General features: G+C 38.3%; 1 protein-coding gene across 2 annotated transcripts in view; it reads left to right on the top strand.

The window, feature by feature from the left end:
* The window catches only part of epha3 (eph receptor A3), a 144,999-nt gene extending 124,160 nt beyond the window's left edge, over positions 1 to 20,839 (top strand). The window contains exons 16-18 of one of the 2 annotated variants that reach the window (XM_067443296.1): positions 3,588 to 3,743; positions 15,227 to 15,319; positions 17,680 to 20,839. In XM_067443296.1, coding sequence (XP_067299397.1) covers positions 3,588 to 3,743; positions 15,227 to 15,302 — 232 coding nt within the window. In that variant the 3' untranslated portion in view covers positions 15,303 to 15,319; positions 17,680 to 20,839. The remainder of the gene's footprint in view (positions 1 to 3,587; positions 3,744 to 15,226; positions 15,320 to 17,679) is intronic. The other variant, XM_067443295.1, reaches the window with a different exon arrangement.
* Positions 20,840 to 21,109: the final 270 nt, after the last annotated feature.

Below are 21,109 nucleotides of genomic sequence, written 5' to 3' on the forward strand. Positions count from 1 at the left end.
AAAATTTTGGCGCTCCTAGAACAAGAGTAGGTGCACAATCTCAGAGCCTCCTCACAGCAAGAGATGCATTTTTGTCCGTGACAAAGTAACCCAGATGTTCCTCCGCGAGGAACATCCTCCCCCCTATTCCTATCCCAAGAGAACTTTAAAAACATGATACTAAGCAGCCTCGGTTATTTAGAGGTCACTACACCAGAGGGAAGAGAGGAAAGCAAAAGAAAAGAGAGGGAAACAGCAGAGAGTGTTTCACTCTCTTCTTCCTCACCCTCTGGCCTGTTGTGCTCCTGTCGAGTGATGGCTCAGATCTCTGACGCCAGCAGCTGATGCGGTCAAATGCAGTGTGTATACATCAGAGTTTAAACTATCACTTCTACAACAAAGATTTTTCTCCCTGTCAACTGCTTGTTTCTTTTTCACCATGTGAGTTGTTTTTAAGAATGTTACTACACATCACAACAAACAACAGAGAACTGGACATCTCTTAGTTTTCAGTATGGTGCTTCAAGCGATAGTTAATCCAAAAATGAAAATTCATTCAATCACCCTAATGTTGTTTCAAACCTAAATTTCTTTCCCCTGCTAAACACAAAAGAAGATATTTTCAAGAATGTATTATTTTATATACTATGGAAGTCAATGAATATATTTTTTATACTATGGAAATCAATGCCTGCCGTCAACTGTCACTTGGATTCCGATACTCTCAGATCGGTTTAGGGCCTCTTTCATATCCGTAAATAAATCTGATTTGTGATATGTGACATGTGAATATGCATTTGCCATTTAAGCAGACAAATCGGATATTCCTCTGTCATATGTGATTTAAAAAGCAATGGTGACAAATGACGTCAACTCAGGTGGACACCAACTGCGATCGCATGGTCAGTGCCCAGGCTGCAACATAGGCTCTCTTCCGCCTTATGTTTTGCTGACCAATGAAGATGGTGTGGAGAGCAAAAGCTTGTATTATCATTTAGTCTGCCTCAATTGCAAATTGCGTAATTTTTACTTCCTTTTCAGTCTAAGCTGTTCCGGATCAGTACAACTACTGTAGGTGGTTTCCTCACGTCTATACTGTAAATGATAGACTTGGTCACTTTCAAAAGAATATCAGTCTCGTCTCCCCTTCCCTTTAAAAGCCAGTTGTGCTTGATCCATGGCGGATTCACTATTTACATGCGAATTTGAGAGCAGAAACACTTCTCCAGAGAGGAATCCTTTTGTTTTTAATGTTTAAAAATGTTTGTGTGCTGCTGCTCTTCCCTGCGTGTATAATAAGCAGAGTGTACGTGTGTTTTGCACCCACCTATAGGCTCATATTATTAACACGCTTTTTAAATAACACAAACAATACTGCGCTATTGCCTTTAGACCAGGTTTTTGTTGGTCAATGCCGCAGTCGTTTTCAGTTGCCTCAAAATAGCAACGCACCAATAATGTGCCTGAGCGCTCCTTGTTTTCAGACCAGCATGCCCATGGGTGAACAGATGGGCGTGAGCACATTTGCTATTAAAAAGAACGTGGACGCTGGACGGGAAAATGATAACTGTGTCGGGCTGAAACTAGCGAAAAATACTTGTTCAACATTTTTATGATAGGGCCCTACATGTAAAAACCCTCTTTGCATATGAATTTAGATACAGTACTGTTGTGTGGGTTTGAGATAGCCTGGTTCCCAGCCGAACTCAGCCCCACCCACAACATTTGAGCTCAGGCAGTTTGGTCTGGACTTAGAGGCCATAGAGGAGTAATTACGCCTGAACAGAAACTGTTCGGACCAATGAAATTGTCAGGGCGGGCTTTAGATGATGATGGACAGATGATAAACAGTAACATAATCATCCACATCATCAAATGAGCTTGGGTTGAATTTTTTAAAATCCTAAACGGAGAACTTGTTTGTATATGGATTCACCTATTCTTTTTTTTACAACACGTTTATTCGTTTATTCCAGCGTGCGTGCAGACAGGGTTGCCAATTTTCACAACAAAACCCGCCAACTACCAGCCCAAAACAATTGCGCAGGGGGTTTGGGGGTAAAATGTGTGTTATTTTGGCAAGGTTGCCTGCTAAAATTCACATTCCTAGGTCTATATATCACATAATTGAGGCCGCTTCAACCCGCAGACATGGAAAACAACCCGCGGAAAAATACGTGGACTGGGCAACACAGTGCAGTTGAGTTCTGATGTCATTTGACAACTAACTGTATGTGTCACTTCGTTGCTCTGATTGGTTGTAGGTCTATCCAATTGATGTCTTTCCTGGTTCGGTTGAAACACGACCCATAATCACAGCCCAATGGAACAGTATCAGACTCATATTCTGACTAGAATTGAGTATGACCACGTCAGGATAGGTTTGATATTGAGTGCAATGTAATCTCCGTTGTCCCATCCTTGAATAATGGCCTCACATTGAGAGACATTCATAAAACAATCAGCACATAAATGTGCTACTCAAACTGTGAAGGTCAGACTAATACCATCAGCGATACTGTTAAAAATAAACTTCAGCCAGTCTTTCCTGACATTAGGAAATGATTTTTAAAGATCCCCAGCACATCAGTGCAGCACTTGCAGACAGCTCTATTCAGTGAGCTGTGTCAGCACTTACTGATCCCCCTTGCCAAGTAACTTGGATCCATTCAGCATTCTTTTCCAGTCAACTCAGCGTACATTATTCTTTAATTTTCATCACACGGTAATGGAACACTGGGAACATGTGGATCTAAATGGACTTCCTGGTATTCTTATTTGTTTATTTGCATGACTATAAACTGCAGTCCCCACAAGGATTGTGATCTTTCCATCTGTTCCCCTGATTCAGATCAGGTGATCTCGGCCCTGAAATGTGGATTTCAGATGCTTTGACATGACATACATTTTTCACCTAAATTTAAAAAGACAAGAACATTTTATGCAATTAATACATTTTATTAGATTAAGTTTTTTTATATATTATGTTTTGCTTTATTAATTTTTTTTTACTTTTACACAGAAACGACAAAAAAAATGCATACTATATGCTAGTAACATGTTAAAAGTAACATTTATTTTGGCTTGAAAATTATACTGCAATAATACATATTTTTGTGTAAGTTTATAAAGGTTTCGGTTAATGTGTTAGCCTTTTAACCAATAAACAATGTAAACAAACACTGGAATGTGAACAATGGGAAGTCATCAGAAACAGAGATGTCTGTGTATTCGAAAAAACATTCCTAAATGTATTGGTTTCTTCCTAGGGAATGCTTGCCATAACACAGATGGAGAGAATCAGTCCCCCTTCTCTGCAGGTATTTCCTTATGGAAAGCTTGCGTATCAGATTTGAAGACCAACGTGTTTACCCTTTGCTTGCACTTTTATAAGCTTGTTTTCCCCATAAATGACATTTTGTCAAACGTGATGGGAATTGCAGAAGACCACAACTTCAGTGTTGTATTTTTTCAGACTCAGCAAAGTTAACAGAACAGTCATAGGGGTGTGTTCTCATAAAAATGATTAACATGATTACATGATTAACCTTTAATATTCACATTACAACTAACAGTACTTCCTCTGTGTTTTTCTTAACTCTTCCCAGACCGGTAAATCTGCTTCTGGACAGGACCAGCACTGACATCACTTCCTTTCACACAATGGGTGATTGGCTGGAGAGTGCAAGGACGTTACCCTGTAAAGACGTGTTTAGTGGGGTCAGCTACAGCTCCTGTGATACACTGGCTAAAACCTCAGCAGAGTAAGAGCTTTTCACGGTTTTCTATTATAAAACTAAAATCTACGCTAACAGTTAAAAGTTTGGACTCATTACGATTTTTGAGAGGAGTTATGATCACTATAGGCTGCATTTATTTCAATACATAATGTAAAAAGACTAATATTGTATTATGTATTACAACTTTAAAGAACAGCTTTTAATTTTAATATATATTTTTTAAATGTATGGCATAGCTCCATTCTTCAGTGTCACATGATCCTTCAGAAATCATTCTAATATTATTGTCATGACTAGTTCTGCAAAGAAACTCTAGAATGGTGCAGGCTGATGGGTCCTTAAGGCAAGCTGATGATAATTACACCGTTAACTACTTGACACTCCTGATTGGTTTGTGATGCAGCGACAGCCAATGAGCATGCTGCTCAACATTTGCAGCATGCTTTCAGATTTGCCTAAAACCCTTTACCTTCCCCAGCTCCACCTGTATAGATCTGCTATGGGATAATTGATATATGCTATTTGTGCATCAGCAGCATGTCATACATACTCATGGCAGTGCATCATTTATGTATTGGCAGTAGCAATTTACTGTACTTGCTCTGCAGCAGCAGCAATAATAATAATCACAGCAGCAATCTACAACAACAGAAGCAATCAACAGCAGCAGCATTTCAGCAGTAGTGTAGCCAAGACCAAAAACATTAACACTGTAATATCCATTACCATGCTAAAAATCTTCCTGAGAGTTGTCATAATAGAACTTATTATCAATGTTGAAACTTACCCCAAACTTTTGAATGGCAGTGTATCACGGTTTCCACAGTAGCGTACCGTGGGGTTTCAGTCAGGGCCTTCACTAACGATCAACACGCCCCACGCCATAACAACACACACACACACCCACACGCACACGTTTGTTTTTGTGACATATGGGGATATTCCATAGGCGTAATGGTTTTTATACCGTACAAACCGTATTTTCTATCCCCTTACACTGCCCCTGCCCCTAAACCTACCCATCACAGGAAACATTCTGCATTTTTACTTTCTAAAAAAACCTCATCCTGTATGATTTATAAGCATTTTGAAAAGTGGGGACATGGCCAATGTCCTCATATTTCACCCTCTCCTGTGTGTCATAACACACACACACACACACACACACACATACAAAATACAATAATGCACTGTACGCAATACTACTACGAACTTTGCTTTCATAGTGTTCGTTGGGAAGGGGACAAGCAAAAAGTACACGCGAGACAAAAAGGCAATTTGACTATTTATTGATGATACTGCACTCACGTGTCGCCGTTTAGGCAAATGGTGAAAAGAATCAAAATCAGCTGGCACAAATACTCTTAAACAAACAAAAATACGGACCAACAGAACATCCAAAGAAACAGAAAAAACACTGCTTGTTAGCTAACATTACCGGCTTGACATCAGGATCGATCATTCGCACGCAGCCTGTCATCCGCGGCGGCCATAGTTTATGTCACACAGAATTCTCACAACCCGCGAAAAGTTCAGACGGCTGATGACATCAGCAGGGGGTAGCACACTGACACATCGCTGGGCCTCTGGGCCGGTCTATCACTACACATCAAATTTTGATTGGCTAATGACCCACGTCAGTCAAAGCTATGGTCCAATGGAAAATAGCAGCTTCAATGGAAGGCAAGCTATTCTACTAGTGCTGGTCCTCGGGGCTGTGATGCGTTTAGATGATGACATATGGAAAATACACCAAAAATACATACATTCTTTCTGGAAATATAATCGTAACTCATATATATATATATATATATATATATATATATATATATATATATATATATATATATATATATATATATATATATATATATGTGATTTTGACAGGGCTAGCAGAGAAGGCCCTGCTGGCCCTGACGGCCCACCACTGGGTTTCCACATAACATTAATAATAAGAAGAAATGTGTCTTGAGCACCAAATTAAAATATTAGAATCATGTGACACTGAAAGAATGATAGCATTACATTTAAGCTTTCCATCACAGGAGTACTTTTTAAAGTATATTTAAATATCAAAAAGAAAAAAAATTGTAATTGTAATATTATTTCACATTATTTCTGGTTTTACCTGAGCATAAGAGACTTAAACATAAATTATACTGGCCAGAAACTTTTGACTGGGAGTTCTGTATTTGCGTAAACATAAGTACAAACACACTTTTGTTTTATATTGAGTATATCACCTGTTTTAAAAACAGTGCTCAAATATAGTGCCTTGCGAAAGTATTCGGCGCCCTTGAACTTTGCGACCTTTTGCCACATTTCAGACTTCAAACATAAATATAAAAAAAAAAATGGTGAAGAATCAACAACATGAAAAATTGGGCGTGCAAAATTATTTGGCCCCCTTAAGTTAATACTTTGTAGCACCACCTTTTGCTGCGATTACAGCTGTAAGTCGCTTGGGGTATGTCTCTATCAGTTTTGCACATCGAGAGACTGAAATTTTTGCCGAACAGCTCGAGCTCAGTCAGGATGGAGAGCATTTGTGTTGGATGGAGAGCATTTGTGAACAGCAGTTTTCAGTTCTTTCCACAGATTCTCAAATGGATTCAGGTCTGGACTTTGACTTGGCCATTCTAACACCTGGATATGTTTATTTTTGAACCATTCCATTGTAGATTTTGCTTTATGTTTTGGATCATTGTCTTGTTGGAAGACAAATCTCCTTCCCAGTCTCAGGTCTTTTGCAGACTCCATCAGGTTTTCTTCCAGAATGGTCCTGAATTTGGCTCCATCCATCTTCCCATCAATTTTAACCATCTTCCCTGTCCCTGCTGAAGAAAAGCAGGCCCAAACCATGATGCTGCCACCACCATGTTTGACAGTGGGGATGGTGTGTTCAGGGTGATGAGCTGTGTTGCTTTTACGCCAAACATAACGTTTTGCATTGTTGCCAAAAAGTTCAATTTTGGTTTCATCTGACCAGAGCACCTTCTTCCACATTTGGTGTGTCTCCCAGGTGGCTCGTGGCAAATTTTAAACAACACTTTTTATGGATATCTTTAAGAAATGGCTTTCTTCTTTCCATAAAGGCCAGATTTGTGCAGTATACGACTGATTGTTGTCCTATGGACAGAGTCTCCCACCTCAGCTGTAGATCTCTGCAGTTCATCCAGAGTGATCATGGGCCTCTTGGCTGCATCTCTGATCAGTCTTTTCCTTGTATGAGCTGAATGTTTAGAGGGACGGTCAGGTCTCCTTCCATTTCAATATTATCGCTTGCACAGTGCTCCTTGGGATGTTTAAAGCTTGGGAAATCTTTTTATATCCAAATCCGGCTTTAAACTTCTCCACAACAGTATCCCGGACCTGCCTGGTGTTTTCCTTGTTCTTCATGATGCTCTCTGCGCTTTAAACGGACCTCTGAGACTATCACAGTGCAGGTGCATTTATACGGAGACTTGATTACACACAGGTGGATTCTATTTATCATCATTAGTCATTAGGTCAACATTGGATCATTCAGAGATCCTCACTGAACTTCTGGAGAGAGTTTGCGGCACTGAAAGTAAAGGGGCCGAATAATTTTGCACGCCCAATTTTTCAGTTTTTGATTTGTTAAAAATGTTTGAAATATCCAATAAATTTCATTCCACTTCATGATTGTGTCCCACTTGTTGTTGATTCTTCACAAAAAATTACAGTTTTATATCTTTATGTTTGAAGCCTGAAATGTGGCAAAAGGTCGTAAAGTTCAAGGGGGCTGAATACTTTCGCAAGGCACTGTATGAAAATTATGTTATTTGCTAATTTTCTTGTTGTTCAAATTCATATGGTTGTCTGTGAAACACAAAAAGGGATTTTTTTGTATGTGTTTTAAAGCACTTTATTTGGTTTGAGAGGCTAAATAATGAAGGGGTGGCCTTTTATTCACTCTTCTATTACTGAATAGTTTGTTTTTAGCATTCTGCATTTTTGAGTCCAAGGCAACAGACAAGAGATACATTTTAAACTTATTATTGTAAAACCGATTTTAAAGATGATGACAAATTTATTTACAAATCAGTTCCCAGTAAATGAATCCCAGCTTTGGTTAATCCTTTAAAGATGGCCATTATATGTGTTATTAATCTCCAATGACAGTGCTTTTCTTCTATTGTAATTCAATAAATGCAAAAAAATAAAAAGAGAAAAGTCAAACACCTCTTGCCAAAAATAAAAGTGCTGTCCTCCCATAATCCCCAGTATTGGATGTTCTCAGCTGACTCAAACAAAAATCTAATAATAAAGACCCTATTCTGCTCCACGGTGTGGATCTGCGTTTATGGGAAATGCTTTGTAGATGTTGATTAGAAACCTTGCCTAGCCTGTTTAGTATCTCTTGAGACCACTTTTCGATTCAAATGATGAGGCATTTGACAATGTAAATAATTTGACATTTATAGCTTGAAAATGATCAAAGGCCCGGTCTCGGAACAGTGGCAGTCCTGTGCTGCATGGTACCCTCAGGACTAAACATCTAAACACTGTGCAGTCTGTAATTAAGTTTGCCTGTCTTTATATTTTGTTCAGATGTCAGCATAAATAATCACATGCAAATAGCGGCCCTCGTCCATGACCCAGCTTGGATTATTTAACATGCAGTTTGTTTGGCGTTCTGTAGTGAGTGGACACCACCACTCTTTGGTGTTGGAATTGTGTGTGTGTGTGTGTGTGTGTGTGTGTGTGTGTGTGTGTGTGTGTGTGTGTGTGTGTGTGTGTGTGTGTGTGTGTGTGTGTGTGTGTGTGTGTGTGTGTGTGTGTGTGTGTGTGTGTGTGTGTGTGTGTGTGTGTGTGTGTGTGTGTGCGTGCGTGCGTGCGTGAGTGCGTGCGTGCGTATGTGTTTAAATATGTTTTTAAAATGTTAATTTATGTCAGAACTGCTGAAAAGACCAGGATCCCCATTATATTTTTGGATTCATGTTTAACCACAGCCAACCTTCTGCTGCCTTACTAGCTTGACCAGCAAAACCATTCCCCAGCGAGAACATGAATCAGCTTCATTTAGTTTTGCTGATAAACAGCAACCCCCACTAACCATCACAAACCAGTACCACAGCTAAAACTACACTAAACTAAGCCACTACTAAAAAGGCTGCACCAATCTATGTAACACTTTTTAGTAGACTGTCGGCTTAATATCTGCTACACTTTATTTTGATGGTTCCCTAACTGACATTCTACTTGTAAGTATTAACTAAAATCACTCATACTATTAAACTAAAAAGTAATAAATAATTCCACAATGAGAGTAAGTTCACATATTGCTTCAAATTAATGTGAGTTAGTTGATATGTAATTGTGAAGTTACTTATAGTTTGTAGAAAATCTAAATTGGACTATAAAAATAAAATTTGTATTAGACCATATGAACCATTAGTATACCGAGCCTGGTTTTACCAGACTCTCGTACATTTCATTTGTACATAGAGTCTGGCCACTCTCCATTGACAAGGGTTTATTTCCGTGAAGGCGGGCATCCTGTTAAGGTTTAAAACTATTGGATCTGCCCTGAGCTACTCTGGATCTGCCATAACCAATCGCTAACGTTTGGTCGTGACGTATGTCATGCGCCCTTGGCCTGTTTCAATCATGGAAATCCGACAAAATAAAAGTGCACATGTAAACTAAACTAAACTAGTGTGATAAAACTATAGGAAAAAACCTAAAACTCGTGCATTCGGATTGCGATTTATTCACGGTCGACAGGAGAGCTTTATGATCGGGAACGTGGTGCTCACGCAGTCCGTAACATCATTTTATGCTGTAAATAAAATGTCATATGCTTGGTATCATAATAAATGCTGATATAAATAACAGACCAATTCAAATGTTTAAGTGCTTTTATTTTAATTTGTTTGAGCGGTGATGAAATATATTCCTCTTCTAAATACTTGCCAGCATTTTAAGGAAATACTATAAATGCATCCTAATAACAGCAAAGCAACCGTATGGTGTTCTGCAGTGGTCAAAAATTATTGCAAACAGTGAATTTTGAAGTGATATATTGTTGAAAACTCAGAGATGTGGATTCAGACAGCTGTTACATCAACACAACCTTGCATTTGTCAAAAGCAGTTGGTAACTCGGCCGGGGATTTTTACACGGGTGGTGAGAGATGGACGGCAATAAAATAACTGACCAGTCCCTGTAACTTAAATAATGCCAATACCTTCCGACCCCACGAGAAACAGTTACCGTCCGAATAGTTTCAGCCAACTCCTTCATCACTAACGAAGCGATCTGGAAAATCAAACTTTTCCCGAATCCTCCCTGTTGGAGGGCCACAACATCATGGCCACCAACAAACCCCAGAAAAGACTGTTATTGCTCCGGCTTTAACTTCTGGATATTCGGCAGCGGTGCCACAATGCAATGAACGGTTTAGTTTGCATCTTTCTCCGCCGCCATTAATGAACTATATCTCAAACTAGCGCTCGACATCAACGACATCGTTCTCAGCCACTCCCTCTGTTCGCTGATTGGACCAGTAAAAATTTGTTCGGAGAAAACCTAAGACTACACAGCAGTCCCAGACGTAGTACTGAAGGAAAATGAAAATTGAGTGGAAGTACGTAGGAGGGCAGAGCCAGGCTATAGTATACCAGCATTTATAAACCAAATTCTTACCATAAACCAGCAACAAGTAAAATCACACCACCATCCATCAGTACTAACCAGCTACAAGAAAGCACTTACAAGTCCAAAAGCTCTACCATGGGGATTTATATTGGTCTTTTCAGCAGAATGTGTAAGGAGATGTGTAAGGAGTGTACCAATTTTAAAGATTCTAGATAAATCTGTGATCATAAAGATCAACGTTTGCACCTAAAATAATTGCTTCATAAAATTGTTCAAACTTAAACAATCCATGAAATCTGCAGTGTAATGGGTCTACCAGGAACGCGAAGAACCACAAGAGATAGATCATTATTGATGTTTTGTTCACTTATCACACTACCTGGTTTTGATGTTGATGAGGCTTAAGTTAGTTCACCAGATGTTTGGCCTCATATTGCAATTTTATGTTCAATTGAACAGAACGTTAAGCTTTTTAATCTATCATTGGAAGTTTTACCTTATTTAGCACACGTCGCATTAGGCTAGACAAATGTAAATGTACATGGCAGGCAGCATTTAATGGTTATACCTTCTTCTGTTTTTTTTTATTATTATTTTTTTATTAGATATTAGTGGCACACTTTTTTCATATTGGATATTAAATAAGTTGTGAATTGTAATTTAAATTCTACTAAGGGGTCATTTAAAAAAAAAAAAATTGTAAATATTATTTATATTTTGCTATTAGTATTCTTAAAAAAATGAGTGTATCTGTTTACTTTTTAATGAAAAGATGTAGCCTACTTAATATATATATATATATATATATATATATATATATATATATATATATATATATATATATATATATATATATATATATATATATATATATATATATATATATATATATATTTATTATTATTATTATTATTATTATTATTATTATTTAATAGAGTGGTCTATTAAATATCTTTTTCCCACACATATTGGCTTCTTTTAGGTAGTACCCCGTCATATTTTACATAATATCGGATACAACGATCAGGCATAACATTATGACCTGGTGAAGTGAATAATACTAATTATCTCTTCATCACGGCACCTGTTAGTGGGTGGGATATATAAGGCAGCAAGTGAACATTGTCCTCAAAGCTGATTTGCTAAAAGAAGGACAAATGGGCAAGCATAAGGATTTGAGCGAGTTTGACAAGGGCCAAATTGTGACTGCTAGACGACTGTGTCAGAGCATCTCCAAATCTGCAGCTCTTGTGGGGTGTTCCCGGTCTGCAGTGGTCCATTTCTATCAAAAGTGATCCAAGGAAGTAAAAGTGGTGAACCGGCAACAGGGTTATGAGCAGCCAAGGCTTATTGATGCATGTAGGGAGCGAAGGCTGGCCCGTGTGGTTGAATCAAACAGAAGAGCTGTAGCTCAATGTCTGACGGGCTGTTTTGGCAGCAAAAGGGGGACCAACACATTTTTAGGAATAGTTATATTGTTATGCCTGATCGATGTATGACATGATTAAGTCACAAGTCACAGCTTTCGGTGGTATAGCTTAGAGTAAATAGTAAAGGTGTGGAACTGAAATTCGACTTTGTGTACACCGTGCTAATAACCAACACAGAAACAGGTCAACTTTTGGCTAATTTTATTGAGAGTTCTTCTAAGGTGTGCATTAAGTGCATGTATGATGTTAAATTCACTTAAAGAAAACTTGCACATATACTTGCAGTATAAAAAAGTATATATTGAGAGTATACTTTAAAGTGTACTTTCATAAACTAACAAAAGTGGGCTAGAAGTATATAGCTAATAAACAGATTATATGGATTAACTTGTAAAGTTCAACATATAGGTTCACTTTTCACAGTTCCCAGTATATTTGCAGTACAAAACTCAAAGTCTGCTACTATTATGTTTAAAATAGACTTAAATGTACAATTTTATCAACTTAAAAGTGGAGCAATTTAGTCCTTTGTACTTCACTTACAAATCACATCATGATTAAAGTATACATGGAAATTATATTCAAACTTTACTTAAGTTAACTTAACTTAAAGGAACACTCCACCGTTTTTAGAAATAGGGCTTATTCAACTTCTTTCCTACATTTAGATATGTGGGCAAACGCATTTTTGTCTCAGTGCACTAGCATAGCTTAGCATAATGAATGGAATCCTATGTTGCCAACTAGCATGTCCTGCGTACTAAGTGATCCTTAAAAAAAACAAAAAACACCTAATTCCTTTTTGTGGCCTGCGTATTCGCATAGCAATGATATGAGAGACCATGTGCCTGAATGATGGGTCCCAATAATGTAGTGTAATTGGAGAAGAGGAGAGGTCCAAGCACTGAGCCCTGAGGAACCCCCGTGGTCAGTTGATGTGTTTTGGATACCTCTCCTCTCCAGGCAACCTTAAAAGACCTACCTGTGAGATAGGACTCAAACCAGTGAAGAGGAGTCCCTGTGATGCCCAGAGATGAGAGGGTGGACAGAAGAATCTGATGATTCACAGTGTCAAAGGCAGCAGATAGATCAAGGAGGATGAGGACTGATGATTTGGATGCAGCTTTAGCAAGCCGGAGGGCTTCAGTAACTGACAATAATGCCGTCTCAGTTGAGTGGCCCTTTTTGAAGCCTGACTGGTTTACGTCCAGTTGATTAGACTGTGAGAGGAAAGATGAGACCTGTTTGAACACAACTCTTTCAAGTGTTTTCGCAATGAATGGTAGAAGAGAAACAGGTCTGTAGTTCTCTACAAGTGATGTGTCTAATGTGGGTTTTTTAAGCAGTGGGGTTACCCGAGCCTGCTTGAATGTGGTAGGGAAGATGCCGGTGCAGAGAGATGTGTTGATGATGTGTGTGATTTCTGGTAAGAGTGTAGGGGAGATGGCTTGTAGAAGATGTGAGGGGATGGGATCTAGAGGGCAGGTAGTGGGATGGCTGGAGAGGAGAAGTTTAGATACTTCATCCTCAGTGAGTGTAGAGAAGGAGGAGAGAAGATGTTTGGCTGTAGATGTGGCTGATTCAAAATTGTGTGTGTGTGGAGGTGTGAACTGACTGCTGATGAGTGTGGTTTGCACCATTTTCTCTCTGCTGCCCTAAGTTTGGTCCGGTGTTCACGAAGAACATCAGATAACCATGGGTTAGAGGGAGTAGCGCAAGCTGGCCTAGAAGACAGAGGGCAGATAGTATCTAGACAAGAGGTTAAAGTGGAACATAAAGTGTCTGTTGCAGTGTTGACATCCATAGAGGAGAATTGTGTGGGTGATGGAAGAGAGGATGACACAACGGAGGAGAGGTGAGAGGGAGAAAGAGAACGCAGGTTTCGTCTGAAACTAACTGGTAGAGGAAGTGGATGTGTATGAGTAGTAAGATGCAGATTAAATGTGATGAAGTAATGATCAGAGAAGTGTAAGGGTTTGACCAGAGTGTTTTCTGTAGTGCAGTTGCGTATGTAGACAAGGTCAAGTTGGTTTCCAGATTTGTGTGTGTGTGCAAGGTAGAAAGGAGTTTGAGATCGAATGAGGATAGAAGGGAGTGAAAATCTGTAGCATACGGTTTATCCAGGTGGATGTTGAAATCACCAAGGATTACAAGTGAGCTGCCATCCTCAGGGAATGAGGATAGCAGCACATCTAGTTCCTCAACAAAGGTGACCAATTGACCTGGAGCACAGTACATGACTACAAGATGGATTTTAGCAGGAGCTGTAACTGTAATAGCATGGTATTCAAATAAGTTGTTATTACAGAGAGAGGTGTGGGTTGAGTATTTCCAATTGTTTGTGATAAGAAAACCTGTGCCTCCACCTCTGCCAGTGTGGCGAGGGGTGTGTGAGAAAGAGAAATTGTTAGAGAGCAGCAGGAGTTGCTGAGTCTTCTGGACGGATCCAGGTCTCAGTCAAGGCCAAGATATTCAGATTGGAATGAGTGGCAAAGGCTGGAATCAAGTCAGCTTTGTTTACAGCTGACTGGCAATTCCATAGACCCAGAGAAAAGGAGGGAGGAATATTAGTAGAGGAAGGAATAGGACGCAGCTTAGCAGTGTTGCGCTGCCGTCTGCGTCTGATAGTGGAGCGTGGGTTAGAGATAGTGGGTATGTATTAAAAGCACATTGTAAGAAAAGAGAGAAGGAGAAAGAGGACAGAGAAATAAATACTTAAGTGCATTCTCGGTGTTCGTTCTACGGTGGAGTCGATCGTAGGTAGAGTCAAAAGCTAGCATGTTTAAGACTATATTATGGGAAATCACAGGCAAAGCACTGCTACTTGGGTGCAAAGCTCTCTACTCACGTTCTCTGGCTGTTGAGCGATCGCAATGTTTTGTGTGATATCTTTTTCTTTTCTTTTTTTGATCACTTTTACTCAGGACATGCTAGCTGGCAACATAGGATTCCATTCATTATGCTAAGCTAAGCTAGCAGTAACCCTGCCAAAATAAAACACTAAAACATTGCATGCACTGAGACAAAAATCCTTTTCCCCACATATCTAAATGTAGGAAAGAGGTTGAATAAGCCCTATTGCTAAAAACAGTGGAGTGTTCGTTTAAAGGATACTTCTTTTTTTCTAAGAGATGCTTTAAAACCAAAATGATTTGACCAAACTGGGTTTGCATGTCTGATTCATTCAGCAGTAGAGATGTTTTACAGCTGCTATAATAGTATGCAGTAACTCCTTGATTTCAGTCTGATCACATGTATCTTAACATTTTACTTTGAGCTACAGACCTGTCCAAAAAATCACTGATTTAGTTAAAGTTTTGTCACACAGAAATGTTGCAGGCCTGTCTTGAATGACATTGTGAGCGTTTGTACGGCAGATGTCAATGCATTAGCAGTGCGTAGACGATAACCAGCCTGTGTGTCAGTCAATCTAAAGCTTTATTTTGCCCATAGAATCTATCTGACTGAAGTCAGACCAGCAGCCACGTGCCCTGAGTGGGAGCCGTCCATGGGAATTACAACACTTTAAAGCTTATAGACTGGATGGTGGGTTTCGATCATAGCTTTTCTATTGCTGGCTGCTCCCTCAAGCTTTTGCTTGCGCTCATGTCCATGTTGGGACTAAATCGATGCTGTACTTTGTAGAAGTGTTTCTAACAGAACTCTTGCCTGAGGTGTGCATAGCCTAACCTAGGTTGTGATATAAACTTGCTTGCACTAATATGCTGTAATTATATTTCACAGCTTTTGCATCCCCTGATCTGACAATACTAAGAATTTATGTTTTGTTTTTTGTTTTGTTTTTTGCAAAAGCTCCTGTACTTGAGCTCATGTAAGTGATTTGTGCAATGTGCAAACTGATCTAATGGGAAAACGTGACTTGACCTAGGTTTTTATAAAACCTGAAATACACTCAACAGACAGCTGCATTTCCAGGTGAAATGTCACCTTTATACAGATGAGGCTTTAATAAGGTTAACAGTCACATCACCAAATAATGTTCTGATGACTTTAAATACATTTTTTTATTAAATGTAATTATAAACTCAGAAAATTCTACCTGAGAGTAGACCACTGCATTGTATGATGCATTTTATCCAGTAATAGCACACACAGTACATTTCAAAAGAGTCAAACCCATGAACTCACCTCTAGGCCTATCAAAAAAATAAAAAATAAAAAAATGGTTATGGCGAAATTAAACAATATCTTTCAAATGTTGCCTTCCCTGACAAACATTTCACTGGCCTGGCACACATAGTACAGTTATTTTTACCCAAAATATGTTTATGTGTACATTTTCCTCATTATTATTGTATATGATATATTTATGTTTATATTTTTTAAGCTACAATGTAACTATATATCACAACTAATGTCAGCCAGCTTGGTGACAAGTAACCAAATATGCAGCAATAATCATTATAACACAGAAATAATTGTATTGTATTGTATTGTATTTTTTTTTTTTTTTTTTTTTATGTTTTCAAAATATCAGTCCATATATATTGCTGAGTCCTGAACTATACCATTTAAAAGTATCAGGTCAGTAAGTGTTTTTAAAGAAATAAATACTTTTATTTTTTTATCAAGGGTAAATTAAATTGAAATTGACAATACAAATATAATGAATTATATTTCAAATAAATGTTGTTCTTTTTAACTTTATTCATCAAAGAATCCTGAAAATTTGAACTCTGTTCATCAAGAATTCTGATTTCCACTTGAAAACTTTCTATTTACTGATCACATCTACATTTTTCAGTTGGCCAAATTGAATTTCTTTGAATTGATGCTATTTAATTCACAGAAATTCAATTTGACCAACTGAAAAAAATAAATGTGATCAGTCACTAGAACATTTTCAATTGGAGACCTTTTTTTTTTTTTTTTTTTACAGTGTATAAAAATGTGAAGCAACACAACTATTTTTAACGTTGATGATAGTAATACAAAATGTTTCTTGAGCAGCAACTCATATTAGAATGATACCTGAAGGATCATGTGACACTGAATACTGGAGTAAAGATGCTGAAAATCACTCTTTGCCATCACAGAAATACAATTCAAATGGAAAACAGTTATTTTAATATAATAATATTTTTTGATCAAATACTGTAAATGCAGTCTTGGTGAGCATAAGAGACATCTTTCACCGACCCCAAACTTTTGAACAGTGTTTGGTTGTGTATGGCTTCAGTAGCCGTGCAGCATATGTTGCAAGCCGTCTGAAGCTATACAGTATTTGTAGAACAGAACAAAAATGTAATTCATTATTCCCTCATAACCTTCCCTGTGTCTCAGTGAGAGTAAACAGCTCTTTTAGTGCCACTTGTGGTCAGTTCACCTGTAAACTACAACTAATTTACCTGCAGCTATGTATTTTACATCGTGCCAAAACCCATGTAGAGTCACGTTTTCCTATGAGACCAGGTAGTATATGTGCGCGCGGGATGAACTCATCCATATGGTAAGTCTGGAGAGTCTATTCACGATTGTAAATAATGCAAGCTTCTGTCAGTTGTTGCATGGATCTCATTAAATGAAAAATGTCGTTCTTTTTCCCTCCGGGGTAACCCTGACAGTGCTGTTCCTTTCAAATTACGGTAGAAATAACAGAGTCAGAAAATGAAGCAGCTTCTCCAATTTCTCATCACTGGAACCTGTAAATCAGCCCTTTTTTAAGTTATAACACAAAGTCTGTCATGAGTCCAGAGAGCAGCTCCTCGACTTATTGTATGCGTATGGCAGCATGGTGTCCGCCTGGAATACTTCGTCCTACATGACTGACACTTGCAGTCTGAGGCAGAGCGGCGCTGCGGGCTTGTCATTAATGTCAACATATGTCAAACCGTGAGAGCTATATTACCCATGCTCACTGTCTCTCTCTCCGCTTTGACACACAGGGACTTCAAGAAAGTCGGTGTGACGATCGTTGGACCTCAGAAGAAGATCGTGAGCAGCCTAACAACACTTGAAACACACTCAAAGAACGGTCCAGTTCCTGTGTAAAATTTAAAAAACGAGTGACGGAAAAGAAAGACACTTATATGAAACTGATGCTGCTTTGGCTTTAACAGACCGAAAATAGACATTAAATGAAAAGAGGAAAGTGGAAATACAATTCTTGAATACATGTGCGAAGCAGAACAACCTTCCTGGAGAATGATCACGTCTTCCCGGGCACGAGGTGCAAAGACGGAGAGTGCGTCTCCCAGCGATTGACATGTTGCGTTATCGGCGAGACGCGAGAGATGCGGATGAACGCGGGCCTCATGGTTCGGAGTCTATGGTCAAGCTACATAGCTCATATAGACAAAAGCCTAGAGGATGGAAGCCGGTCTGATCTGAATGGATTTAATGAAAAGCTCTTCACATGTGGCAGGGGAGCGTTAAAAATCCTTCAGGAGAAAAACTTTACAAAAGCATCCGTCTTCCTTTTGGAAGGTAGCACTTCAGAGAGGCAATAGTTTTGGTGGTTTGGGCCACTTGTGGAAAAGCCCCCTTTAATTCTTCTGAAGGAAAGCAGGAGAAATACAGCTGGTTACTGTTAGAGCAATCTGGTAATGCTTGTTAGGATCTGATACATTTGGCTATATATTTGATAATAAACCATTAATCTGCAAGTGCAGAGAGCCATTCTCGAGAATCAGGGATGGAGTAGAGGAGGTGTTGAGTAAACTTGCCATTTAAAAGGTTTATTTGTTAATGTAGCCCATGACATATGTTTGTTTGTACCACTGTGTTCAGATGAAGTATAAATTCATTATCAAATAATAAACAATACACTTTAAAGAACAAAAACTGTTGACTAGAGTCAGTAACAGTCAGTAAATCATAGTGTAACCAAACATTTTTATGGTTGCATCACATTAAAAAAAACAGACGGAATACCAGCAGTGTGTTGATCTCAGAAGTCTCAGATATGATGAGGGACATGGGCTATGTTCGAAATAAAATACTAGCTTACATACTGTTAGACAACAAGGATTTTGCAACAAGATTTCAAATAATACTGTCACATGATCTCATCACTCTGCTTTATTTAATTCAACAGCTTCCAATTATCATGTCAGGGAAAAACTTGATACCAGGTATGACTTGCTCCACCTCGGAAATGAATACTCTTTTCGGTTGTTGCCACAAATCCATCTTATTTTCCTTATTACATTCTGGCAACAGCAACTTTTCACAATTCAATCAGTTCCCAATTGATTAAACAAAGTCCCAGCCCTCATTTTTTTCTTGTTGAATATCCTGGAAATCAGATTATGGAGTTGTGAATGGTGCTTCATGCTGAGTTTAACATTTGGCAGCCAATCAAATAATGAGAAAGACAATGAAATGTCATTTGTGTTGGTGTTTTTTTGTTTTGTTTTGTTTTTCAAACCACTTAGAGGGATAGTTCATCCAAAATCAACATTCTGTCATCTTTTACTCAACCTCATGGTTTTTCCAAACCTGTATGACTGTATGATTCTTCTGTGGAACATTAAATAAGATATATTGAGAATAATTTGAAAATGTTTTTTTATTATTATTATTATTTTTTACTTAGCACCAAAACAGTTTGGTTACTAAATTTTTTTTTGGTTTGAAAAGGTTTGGAACAACAAGAGGGTGAGTACATAGTGACAGAATTTCCACTTTTTGGGGGTGAACATAGACTTTAAACGCAAAACCCACCCCACAACTGATTTCATTGGTCAGCTCAATAGGTCAGCTCAATCACTTGTCCAATGAAATCTGTAGGGCGGAGTTTGTGATAAATTGGTTTGGGGAAAAGAATCATACAAATTTTACAGCTACTTCCAGCGATATATCACACCGGAAATGAAAGATTAAATCAATCGTGTTTCATTGTGGGATATAGTATTGTGTGCAGTGTACTCTGTTAGTATATAGTAGTATATCATCTGGATATTCCATACATACTGAACATATACATTCTTTGCACACTACATACACTGTATACTTAAAAGATAGTAAGAGTAGTGTGTTATTCCGAACATAGCCATGCTCTGTAGTTTCCTGTAGTGAAGATCATTTGAAGATCAGGGGCCTCATTCATGAAATGTTGCAGAGAAACCGTCTTACATTTGATCTTACTATTATTTCACAAATGTGTATGTGTGATTCAGAGAGCAAACATGCACAAAAAAACGTGCATATGCCTATCGCAAATGATCTTGAAATTCTGTGCAGCTGAATGGTTTCAGATCTCCGCCTCGTAAATGCCGCCTAATTAATGTCATTTACATATAAAACGATAGTCAATGTCCAAATGCTTTACTTGAGAATGGCGAGTGGCATGAATTTGCTTAGACTTACATCTAATACCTGCAGTACCCCGACTGCTTAGAACCTGACGTGGCGCTAAGCACCTTTTCGCGTCTAAGACCGTTTTAATAAATATGTATGCTGGTGTGGATTTCAGCGTACACACACACACTCTGGGATCAAATCTGTTTTTATAAATGAGGCCCCAGGACTATGAAATCTTCCAGAAGGTCCATGCATTCTGAAAGGACAGAGGCTATCTGACCATGAACACTCAGGATTCACAGCCCTCATTATTAAAATAAAAGGTTCCTGATTGTTTATTAACTTGAGACTGAATATTGGCATTAGGCTTCATACACTTCTAAGTGGCTCAACATTTGCATATCATCATCTGAATATTTTCTTAAAACATCCTCGTCGTAAAATCAATGGTGCACATGACGGCCTGACCATGTACTGCACTACCTTATGAAGGAACAGTCCATTTTTCCTCTTCGTCCCTTTCATTCTGCCTGTAAATGTTGCTTTACCCCTGCTGTTAGCATGTACATACATTATGTGAACCGGACCTGTGATGATAGCAGTGGTTACTCTAGAGGTACGATCATTTACCTGGCCATCCCTGTACAAATGTCTGTATGTATGTATAAAAGAATGAACAAAATATCTGTACATCCTTTACAGAATTCCATTGTATTATATTTTATGTTTTATTTTGTGTATTGTATTTGTTTTTACATAAAAACAATTATAATGACTTATTATTTATTTCTTAACAACAAACCACCATACACAGTGCAGATTTTTTTTCTTCCTGTAGCATTTGGTAAGTTATGACATGGTTATGTTTCAACCTTATCAGTGTTTTTATATTTACTTTGTTGAAGAAGAGGTTTTTAAGAGCAATACTGTTTTGTGTCCTGTTCCCCTTCTTTAGATTGATGTGTGTGCGTGTGTATGTGTGTGAGTGTGTAGATGGCCTTGTCTACTAATGTAAAATGATTTGTAGTGGAAACATTTATATTTTTATAATAAACATTCTCTAAATATTTT

The sequence above is a fragment of the Pseudorasbora parva genome, chromosome 5 (assembly GCF_024679245.1).
Source record: "Pseudorasbora parva isolate DD20220531a chromosome 5, ASM2467924v1, whole genome shotgun sequence".
NCBI lineage: Eukaryota > Metazoa > Chordata > Actinopteri > Cypriniformes > Gobionidae > Pseudorasbora > Pseudorasbora parva.